The sequence below is a fragment of the Dendropsophus ebraccatus genome, chromosome 15, assembly GCF_027789765.1.
Source record: "Dendropsophus ebraccatus isolate aDenEbr1 chromosome 15, aDenEbr1.pat, whole genome shotgun sequence".
Lineage (NCBI taxonomy): Eukaryota > Metazoa > Chordata > Amphibia > Anura > Hylidae > Dendropsophus > Dendropsophus ebraccatus.
This window is the reverse complement of record NC_091468.1, coordinates 53862138-53873636: the sequence shown is the minus strand read 5'-3', so window position 1 is coordinate 53873636 and position 11499 is coordinate 53862138. Positions and strand designations below refer to the sequence as shown.

The window sequence follows — 11499 nt, the reverse complement described above, 5'->3', positions numbered from 1 at the left end:
CTGCTTTGTTTCACTTATCTTACTTGTCTAGACATCCCTTAATGGAAACCAAGAGGGACCTATCTATTAGATTATTTATGACTCTGCTTAAGGCTCTTTTACACAGGCTGACTATCAGCTGTTCATAGGATTGCTCATTTCTGTATATTGGCCCATGTAAAAGGGCCTTAGACAGACTCATAAATAATAGAGATTCTTGTAAATTGCATTCTTTTTTCGGCCAATAAAATCCCTATTGTTGGAAGCTAGAGATGAGAATAACTTGAGCATGCTCATGTCCAATTGTTCGGCATTTGACTGAAGACGTTGGATGCTGGGAAGGGGCCACCCAATGGACACTTAAAAGGTACATTTGAACCTGCTGATAAGTACCTATAGTGGCAGAGCTGAAGATCCCGGATCCAGTCTTCTTTTCATCCTCCTTGATGCAGGTTTTGAGTAAATGGAGGTAGAATAAGTATGCTTATTAGTTCTATTGGTGTACTGCCCTGCACACCCACTGGCTTGTACTTAAAGGGACTCTGTCACCTTCAACCCACCTCCCTCAACCCCTTAACTAAAGTCATCTGTAAATCGGATAAATAATGCTCATTCCAAACCTTTAATTTGTATATTTTTACTCTTTTGCATTTCCATGCTTGCAAACTTGTCGATGCATAGAGAGGACGACTTAGCTCAAGAATATAATGGAGAGGACGACTAAGACTCTTTCGTTTGTGGGCTCATAGCAAAGGAATACAAGAGCACATAAATATACAAATTGCAGATTCAGAATCAACTTTGTTAAATCTGTCGATAACTTAAGTTTAGGAAGCATTTTGGAGGTGACAGAATCCCTTTAAGAACACCGACTCCCGATAGCTTTGCCTGTATAGGTACCTATCAGCAGTCCCTATAATGCACACCCAGCACCCAGTGACTTCCTATAATACACACCCAGCACCCAGTGACTTCCTATAATGCACACCCAGCACCCAGTGACTTCCTATAATGCACACCCAGCACCCAGTGACTTGGTATAATACACACCCAGCACCCAGTGACTTCCTATAATGCACACCCAGCACCCAGTGACTTCCTATAATGCACACCCAGCACCCAGTGACTTCCTATAATGCACACCCAGCACCCAGTGACTTGGTATAATACACACCCAGCACCCAGTGACTTCCTATAATGCACACCCAGCACCCAGTGACTTCCTATAATGCACACCCAGCACCCAGTGACTTCCTATAATGCACACCCAGCACCCAGTGACTTCCTATAATGCACACCCAGCACCCAGTGACTTCCTATAATGCACACCCAGCACCCAGTGACTTCCTATAATGTACACCCAGCACCCAGTGACTTGGTATAATGCACACCCAGCACTCAGTTACTTGTTATACTGAACAATGGCTTCACTGCTCCCACAGAAACCCACCCACAATCCCCCCTCCTCTCCCCTCTGTCCCTATATCTCTGTATTTATCTCATTGCAACCTGCTCTCCACTATACACAGCCGACTGGCCGCCTCCAGGAAGCCAATCACCTTATATAGAGGGGGAGGGGGGTTGCTGACATCCCAGTGGGGGTTGCAGCTGATTGGCCGCCATGTTTAGTGAATTTGCAAAGCCATTCTGGCGAATTCGCGAATCGCTACAAAGTGAATTTAATGCCCGATTCGCTGTGAATTGGAATTAATCAGATTTGCTTTGTTCATCTCTAGTTGTATCATTCGATCGGTTCGACATGAGTCGCTGAGTACCATATAGTAAGATAAAAATAAAAGCTAAGGATTTCAGCAGACACAGAATGGCAGCAAACTCTGTAAATTCTGATATCTTGCTGAATCTTTGCCCAGATAAACTACTATAGCAACCCGATCTGAATTGGCAGCCACAGTACCAAGCTAGCTGTATGTCTCATGGTGAAATGTGACTTTCTAGATAAACACATTTATTAATAAAATAAACTATGCATTCATTTATTTACATCAAGCAATTTTAGAAAGAAATAAAAGACTTTGAGAGATCACAAATGCGTAAAGTGCACAGCTTCAAACACTTATAGAACACATCCAGTACAGGGAGTAATTCATATGTAATGTATACTACCAGGTATCGTCTGACCTTTTGGTCTTGAACAAATGTAAAGAACGCAGAACAAGCCGATACATGGAGGAAGAAGCATTGCAGAAATGTCACAAACATTAAGGAATGCTTGGTATAATCCACGTGTATAACAATATGCAGATTGTTGTGGTTTACAGGAAGCAAAAGTTAAAAAAGGGGAAAAAACTAATAAAAACTACAAAGGGATCTTCTAAATGCATGCAATATCATCCGGACGTATCACCGCACTAGTTCCATATCTGTTTACCCGTTCTTGTCTAATCACAATAGAAGTCGATAGCCTGTGGAAGAGATAGAAGAAATGTCACTGTGTACAGCAATGATATCTAATAAAAAGAGTTTTTTCAGATTCATTGGCCATATTTCAGACTACCCAGTTGTTATAAAGACTAATAGGCTGACAGTGACAGCCAAATAAATTTAGATCCAAGACTAAAGGTCCGATTACACGGGCCGACGCTGATCTGTCACATCGGCTGTAATGGCCAAAAATTGCTTGGTGTCATAGGGCCTTAAAAGTTCTTTAATCTTAAAAAGTCAACAACTTTTTGCGGACCAAAAATAGGCAGTGTACAATGGGACTTCTTACCCTGAATCAGGAGATATAACTCTTATTGCAATCCATTGCTCCAGCACTGAGATATAAGCTTTAGATCAGTCAGTTGATGTTTCGGGTAGTTGATCATGTACCACCACTAACCAGGGGAGGGAGTAAGCAAATAATGCTGAAGAGACTGGAGCTAAAGTGGTGTCGTTGATAACGAGTATGCACTTAGCTCTCCCCGTGCCCGCGGTGAGTGGCAGGACCAGCCCCAGGACCATTGTTGGAAGGCATTTTTCTCCGAGTTGTGATGACGTTGCGACCCAGGGGAAATCCCCTGTTCCGGCTTATGGACTGGCCACTCATCCAACTAGTGACTGGAGCGGTCAGAACAGGCTTAGTGGCCAGCCTGTCAGCAAGGCCATGACATGTACACCCTAGAGATCCCGGTGGGGGTCATGAGGCCGGTCCAGCTGCTCACCAAGGGCATGGGGAGAGGTAAGTTCGTACTTGTTATTAACTTCCTCCTGCCCCTGCCAGATTTTCAAAAATGCCAGACTTCTCCTTTAAATGAGCTTGAAAAAGACCTATTGGTCAAAACGTTGCTGCCATGGGTTTTTTTTGTAACTAGACCGCCTTGTGGATGCTGTCACCTTCTACCGTTCCAGCGTTTGTATGGTGCCTCTATTTGTGTGGTTTTCTCTGGATATCTTGGTATTCCTCAAACACACTGATTGGTTACTTGTGAACATACAATTTACCGATATAGAATTGTGGCATACATGATATATGAGCCATGGGAAATAAATAATATTTCCAAGTTTTCAGAAGAGTTAAGAAATGGCCGAGATGAGAACACATCCATCTCGATTATATTTGGCAAAGGCAGAAATACTGCAGAAAGTAAGTTTGCTCAATGTGGTCAAAGGGAACGCAGCCTCGTCTTAGATGTGAGGTATAAGAATACTTGAAAACATTACAAAGTGATAAAATATCAGCCTGGAAATGTATATTAAAGAGAATTTATTTATGGGTTTTGTACAGGTTTAAGCAGGCAGGTAAGTAAGAAGTCATACTCATAAATCACCTACAGTCCTTGTGTTTGTGTAACCAGTTCTTCACTAAAGATGAAAAAAAAAAATCATTTGGGGGGGGGGAGAAATACATAAAACATTATTATACGTACATTCAGTTATCCATCTGTTTAGAACTTAGAGATGTAAGTAAAGCTGCCAAGCGCTGTTTCATTTCAACGTGTACAATAAAAAACCCGAATAAACAACTGTTCATTTCGCTGGTGTTCAATCTGTCAAGTGATTTGCCTTTACTGTTAAGATTGCGGAGATGAAAGCGATCTGATCTGACTTTATGTCATATAAACAGATTTTCTAAACATTTATTTTAGCTATTGATGGTGTGAAAATATATTTATTTGTAAAAAAAATAATCCCCATGATTGTGAATTATAGGGGATTATAGGTCACATTCATGTTTGTAGTCTAAATTCTCGATTCAATTATAAAAATTATACAAAAATAGTTAAAAGTAGAGAAATGGCGTCTCATAAGGTAAAAGCTTTTATTATGGCCACACTAAAAATATCTAGTGGAGGCTCACAGTATAGAGCAACACTATCATTTAGAGACAACTATGTAATGGTGATGCTACTACTACCAAAACTCCTATTCCTGGGAATCCACTGAGGAATAGAAGGAATATTAGGTCATCAGAGTGCAGCAAAATAGGGGTTAAAGTGTGTAGTGACATAATGCCCTTGAGGATAATCTATAAGTTATAGCATTAACGTCTCTACGTATGACTTGAAGCTCTAGATGTGCTATGGGGTCCTTGCACAACTTCACCCCAAAGTCTCCATATAGTCCTCTTTAAAACTGATGATATGATCCTCTGTAATATGATCTTTTGTAACTTCCCAGGTGATGCTAATTTTGACAGCAGAATTAGTATCTCATGTGGTCTTGTGTGATGAGGCCTAAGTAATGGAAGGAGGGAGGTAAGGTGGTCCTTACCCTTCCTCACTTTATACTAGACTCTACCGAACTGAATCTGCTCAGCCTCAGGGGCTGGAGAAAACTAAGTAGAGAGAGGCTGGGCTAGGGTGTTGAAAGCAATCTGATCTGACTTTATGTCAAATAAACAGATATGATAAACATTTATTATAGTCATTTATTATAGCGTGTAAATATATTTATCTGTAAAAAATAATCCCTATGATTGTGAATGACCGTTATGACCGTCAGGCAAAGGGGGATTATAGGTCACATTTATGTTTGTAGTCTAAGAACTCCATTAAATGACAAGTATGACAAAACTAGTTAAAAGTAGAGAAATAGTGCTTCATAAAGGTAAAAGCATTTAAGATAACCACACTGGAAATATAAAATGGAAGCTCATAGTATTGAGCAATACTATCATTTAGACAGAACTAGGTATTGGTGATGCTACCAGTGTCCAAACTCCCATTCTTGGAAATTCACCCAGGGATAAAAGGAATATCAGGTCATCAGAATGCAGCAAAATAAGGATTAAAGTGTGTGGAGACACAATGCTCTTAAGGTAAATGTATAAGTTACAGCATTAACATCTCTATGCATAACCTGAAGCTCTAGATGTGCTATGGGGTCCTTGCACAACTTCACCCCAAATTCTTGATATGATCAACTGTAACACAGATCATTCTGTAATTCCTCAGCTAGTGATAGGTAATGCTCCTGAGAATGTAGGCTTATCTTAACAGGAGTATTAGAATCCCATGAGGTCTAGGGTGGTGAGGCCTAACTAATGGAAGGTAGGTGGTAAGGTGATCCTTACCCTTCCTCACTCTAAACTAGACTCTACCGAACTGGATCTGCTCAGCCTGAGGGGCTGGACTAAGTAGAAGAGAAAAAGTAGAGAGAGGCTGGGCTAGGTTGTATCTTCCCACAAACCAGAAAGGTATACTACAACCCATATTCCAGTGTTAAGAGACCACAGTGAAAACCCTATGATCTAGGTGTTACTGTCATTTACACAGACACATTAAAAGTTTAAATTGTTCAGGTCTCGTGCTGACCCCTCTGATCATTAGTTGTAGCCAGGTGAAGTGTGCAGCCCAGAGCTTCACTTCCTGATTCAGTGTGCAGTCCACCTGTGTGCAGGAGGCGAGCTCCATAGACTGTAATGAAGCCCATCTCCTGTAATCTGTTAGACAATTCACCAAGCCAGGGACTGGAGAATGGAGCCGCTTACTTCACCTGACTATGACTAATGATTAGAGGGGGTCTCAGCAGGACTTTCATATTACCAATCTCGGTTATGAGCAACCTGTTCATTCTATGTTATATTATCTCTACCTTTGTATTAGGATTTTAGTTTTTGTGTGTTTTAATACTTGAAGTAAAGTCAAAGGTCTTGGGTGAAGTTCCAGTTATCTAGACCTCCCTAGCCAGGACAATGATCTGGTTTGATCAACAACAAATAAAAGCCAAAAGATACTGAAACTTACCGTAGTGGGGTATTCTTTGAGATCGTCCTGATAGACACTCAACTCAGTTATGAGACCACTTGGAAAATACCCAACGAGTCCTTCCTGATCTCTGTACTTGTCACTATAGACCTATCAGACATAGACTACAATTAGAAAGAGAACAGTCACAGGGGAATCCTCTATCCACAGGATAGCTCGAAGCACTATATAAAAATTAATCTAGAGTTGGCCAAACGTACGCTCCATTCGTTCCAGGGACAGCTTTCCTCTGTTTTTGATGGGAGTCCCAGTGGTCAGACCCCAACCAATAAGCTTGTTATCCCTTATTCTACAGATAGGGGACAACTTTGTGAGTTTTGAATACCTCTTCTATATATATGTTGTAAATGTGTATATAACAAAGAGTAGTAAGCCGAAGGTCACAGATTTTGTCATAACTCAGGGAGCAGGGCTTGAGCTCAGAGACAAGATCCAGCATGGCCTCCCAATAGATCAGAGGAGGATGTGTCTTCTCAGAAGGAAAGGAGGAACCGAGAGCTGCCGAGACAATACCACACTGAAAAGGACTACACAACATCCCTTCAGGTGTGAGTCAAGCAAAGGTGTGCATGCTGAAGCAGTACAAGCTATATGTCTTGGGGTAATAGTTGTTTAAGTATAAGGTTCTAATAGCACAATACCTCTTAAAAGCATAATGGACAAAGTGACCATCAGGAGACAAACCTTTTGAAGGAAACTCTAGTTTAGCCTTCCCTGGATAATTCTGGCAATTATAAGTGGGGTCATACTAGGGCTATGTTCCCAGGGGAAAGGCGGCAGTCTCATAAAAATAGGTGTCAGTCTCGTAATGTAGGTGGATGCTTATAATCATCATTAGTGGCCGTCTATATTATGAGAGGGCTGCATTTCCCTGCTATGTTCCCAAAGTGAAACTGATCACTGATCTCAGGGAGACCAGCCAAATGATAACACTGCCGGCTGCTAGCAAAAGCGCTCAATGCAGTGAATTCATAGGTGCATTGCCCCCTGGGAAACAGGAATATGCAAAAGAAGAGCCCGTGGAGCCTCATTGAAGAGTCCCGAAACACAGGACTAGGCAGATATCCCTCCGGGAAGGACCCAGCCAAAAGGCGGCTCCTGTAAGGAAACCACCAAGCAGCCGGTAGTGTTATCGTTTGGCTGGTCTCCCTGAGATCAGCGATCTGTTTCTCTTATGGCTCTACTAGGCATTGCTCCCACCTAGCCAGAATCCAGGTTGCTGCTCAGACAAAGAAGCGGCCGGGGGACCGGGAACCTGAGGGGCCGAGAGCGGACCCAAGTGCTGCAATCAGGGAGGTATTTGCATGTAGTTAGGGTCAGCCACCTCCTCCCCAGCTCTTTAAGAAAAAATGTCAGGTGCGGGAGTACCCCTTTAATGTTGACAAGACTTGAGGAAACTGTTCATGTTCGGCAACTTCTCCAAACCCAAATGCTCGCCATTTGATTACAGGCATCTGGAGAAGTTGGACACCACCTTAGGCAGTCCTGGTAAATATGGATACAGCCTATGGCTGGACAGTTTCCTCAACAATTAATTTTCTGCATCATCGATTGGTCCTTGTTACGGGTAATAAATCTGTTTATGTCAAATGACTAGGTTTCAGCTAGAATTTGAGCCAATTTGTGCTAATCTGCCAAGTCATGGAAGACAACACCTTTGTCTGAAGAAGCACAAGCTGCGCAAAACTAGATATGTTTTGCTTAAAATGGTGTTGTACACCAATTTACCACTTTTTCATGCCAGTTTAATTTAGCAAGTGCCCCCATTGTATGCAATTAAAAATTCTATAGCTGGGTCTTTTTTTACTTGCCCTAATGGTAGAGAACACCATATATGTAAGAGTTTCTTTAGTAAAACTCTATAACTCAGTAACTTTGTGTATTATATAAAGTTTGAAATAAAACCTTGTCAAATATAATCTTACACTTCCAGACCAAAACTCCCCGGCATCATCATCTTCTTTTACTAGCTTAGTATAGACATAGACCAGCTCGCCCCTCTTGATGTTTATAAATCTGCAGTCTGGAGCATTGTAATCATCCTCAGCTCTCCCAAGGGATATAGCATCTAAAATACATAAAAAATAAGGAGCTTTCACACTATTTCCGTGACCTTAAACTGGCCAAAAAGTTTGTTTTGATTGAATTAATATTCCGAGCTTGTTCTTCCCCTCGGTATGTGCATAAATCCGTATCTGAGCAGAGGAAACAAGGCTAAAGTGAAAAATCCCCCTGGCTATAAGCAATATCTATAGTAAATACTGTATAAAGAACAAAGTCAAATAATATATCTAACCAAAAAAGAAAATAAGACAATTAGAATCCTACTGCAGACATACATAGGCAGGCAGTCCATATGTCTATCGTTATACAAACACCCAGACAGGGTGACATTACAAGACATTGCGTAACCACATAAATAAATTTATTTCGTATTTGGAACAGGAAAAATAAGGAAGGAAATAATCTCATAGATATTCAAGCTAAAAACTGGGAAATTAGAAAGATCCAATATTAATGCACTTAAAAGAAAAAAAAAGGTCTAGTAATAAACCAAAGAACATTTATCAAGAGATTACCGCTCCATGAGAATATAAAGCCCCAGTAACATAATTTTTAAAAAATTACATTAAAATTTACGTCCCTGGCAGACTTACAAACACATTCATCGTCGGCACAAAGTTTCTTCTTGGCCAACTTTTGCATGAAAGCTCCATCCGCCTCTTGATCCATAAATCCAAGACATAAGAATATGACCGCAAAATAAACAACCAGAGACATTTCTCCCAATATTTCTTCCCCCCCTGATCTCCGTCGATGTCGTAGAACTAAATACGGTGTTTCACTGCACCTTAAATCATTTGAAGGTTATTTATGCAGACGCTGGAAACATCTGGAAGGATATAGTCAGCCAATAGGAAATAACACGGACAACATTCCATTCATTCACATGGGCACGTGGATACAAGAGGAGTTCTGTGCAGCTGTTTATCAAAAGGAGAAGCTTCACTTATTATCATACAGATATATATATATATATATATATATATATATATATATATATATATATATACGTACATGCTGGATACTCCTCACAAGTACTGACATAGTACAGAGATAAAAAATGAAGATAGATAGATAGATAGATAGATAGATAGATAGATAGATAGATAGATAGATAGATTGATCGATTGATAGATAGATAGGCAGACACATGATCCCATGCCCAATGGTTACACTAAGTGGGTATTCTTGCACTAGTATGTTCTGGCAATTTAAAGGGATACTCTAGAAAAAAAAAGTTTTCAAATGAACTGATGTCAGAAAGTTATATAGATTTGTAAATTACTTTTATTTAAAGAACTCAAGACTTCCAGTACTTATCAGCTGCTGTATGTCCTTTATTCTTTCCAGTCTGACACAGCGCTCTCTGCTGCCACCTCTGTCCATGACAGCAACTGTCCAAGGTAGTAGCAAATCCCCCTAGAAAACCTTTCCTGCTCTGGATAGTTCATGGACAGAGGTGGCAGCAGAGAGCACTGTGTCAGACTGGAAAGAATAAACCACTTCCTGCAGGGCATGCAGCAGCTGATAAGTACTGAAAGGTATGAGTTTTTCTTATATTAATTTACTATTCTGTATACTTTTCAAACACCAGTAGATTTGAAAAAAAAAGAGTAACTCTGTAAAGTGACTGTACCAGCACTTTGCCGCCCCTGTATCGCTGGCACCGTGGTGTAGAGGTACTCATGCCGTGCCCAGCTCGGGGCGTCGGCCTGTCTCCTGGTGCCAGTATTTAGAGGAAAAATGACTTTTATCAATGCTTCAGTGCCCTAGGCATGCAGCACCTCTCCCCGCCTCCATCCAGGGGTGTGCTGAAAGTGAATGGAGGCGAGGAGAGAGGCGCTGCAGGCCTAGGGCACTGAAGCATTGATAAAAGTCATTTTTCCTCTAAATACTGGCACCAGGAGACAGGCCGACGCCCCGAGCTGGGCACGTCATGAGTACCTCCACACCACAGTGCCAGCAATACAGGGGTTTGACGGCCCGTCCTGCCCTGCCATGTTGATAAAAGTAGTTTTTCCTTACATTGTTCTGTGCAGCTGATTCGGAGATATCCTCCTGAATAACATGTACAATAAGTAGTCCTCTCCATTATGTGCATGAGCCCAGTAGTCCTGGATATTCATGAGAAGTAGAAAACTCCACCCACCAGTTGTGATTGGCAGTTATCTATCCATGCTGTGTATAGGCAGTCAACTGTCAATCAGCAGCTGGAGAGCGGGAGGAAGGGGTGTGGCAAGAATCCTATTCTCCTGCATATTAGGAGAACGACTGAACAGAATGATGTAAGTAATACACTTATCTGTTCAACATTTTTGTTACTAGTTTATGCTGCCTTCATTTAAGGCATCATACATCTAGTGACAGATTCCCTTTAAGTTGATAGAAAGTAGACCTCCATGGTAAGGTCCCTGTTTCTGATACATGATGTTGTACGGTTATACTGTTCAATATACTATTTGTTCAGCTGCAAAGCTCTGTGTCATTCCCATGGGAGACCCTCTTACAAGCCTCCACAGCACTAAATTATACAAGAATTGTCCCTTTAAAGTTACATAAATATATAAAGAGTCTTCAATATCAAAAGGAACAGAAAACGACAAATCACATTCCGGTTAAGATGGAAAATAATCTTCACTGTCATCAGTGCTAAAGAAAAGTCATTACATGCATGGGGGACTAGGATGATTTCCACAATGGCTTGTACAAAACATGTGTCACAGAGCCCTATCTCCGGCGCAGTGTATGGGGTGGGAGGCTTTGAAGAGCCTTGATTATCCCTGATTGCCGTATAAATACACCTGCACCTGGAGGAATCAGCCGTAAATATAATGAAAAGGAATACACCGGGGAGGACAACCACGGCGCTCCATTTTTTTTTTCCAGAAATGTCTTGGTATATTAATGAAAATAAGAAATATGTGTCATAATCCCAATAATAATATCAGTTTTGATGGTTGTTTCCTTGATTATTGTTAAATAATAAATGGATAATAGGTTTTAATGGTGCTGTATATTGTAGAATCCTATAAATCAAAGCTAGAAGGATGTGTCGGTTGTAGTCAGGATATCTTTTCTGTGCTCTTTTGTTCTTCTGTTCTTCCTCCTAAAAATGTATAAATAACTGGGTGTTTCCAGTTGGGGTGTGTCCCTATACACTCTAAGGCCATGTTCACACAAAGTATGTTTAGCATACCTAGGAGCGGTGTTACAGAGGCATGAACAATTCTCTTTTAATAAGTTAGCT

The 11499-nt window shown here is 41.0% G+C and overlaps 1 protein-coding gene across 1 annotated transcript; it reads right to left on the bottom strand.

The window, feature by feature from the left end:
• Positions 1–1985: 1985 nt before the first annotated feature.
• On the bottom strand, positions 1986–9080 carry OTOR (otoraplin). Its single transcript, XM_069955141.1, has 4 exons — positions 8846–9080; positions 8114–8256; positions 6168–6278; positions 1986–2402 (listed from the first exon to the last, which is right to left on the bottom strand). Exons 1-4 carry the CDS (start codon positions 8967–8969, stop codon positions 2379–2381), a joined length of 402 nt encoding a protein of 133 aa, XP_069811242.1. The 5' UTR covers positions 8970–9080; the 3' UTR covers positions 1986–2378.
• Positions 9081–11499: the final 2419 nt, after the last annotated feature.

Coding starts and splice junctions, on each gene's coding strand:
- OTOR (XM_069955141.1), bottom strand. CDS start 8,969: ATGTCTCTGGTTGTTTATTTTGCGGTCATATTCTTATGTCTTGGATTT. Junction 8,257..8,845: donor TGCCGACGATGAATGTGTTT/GTAAGTCTGCCA, acceptor TATGTATTTTAG/ATGCTATATCCCTTGGGAGA. Junction 6,279..8,113: donor GGGAGTTTTGGTCTGGAAGT/GTAAGATTATAT, acceptor TATGTCTGATAG/GTCTATAGTGACAAGTACAG.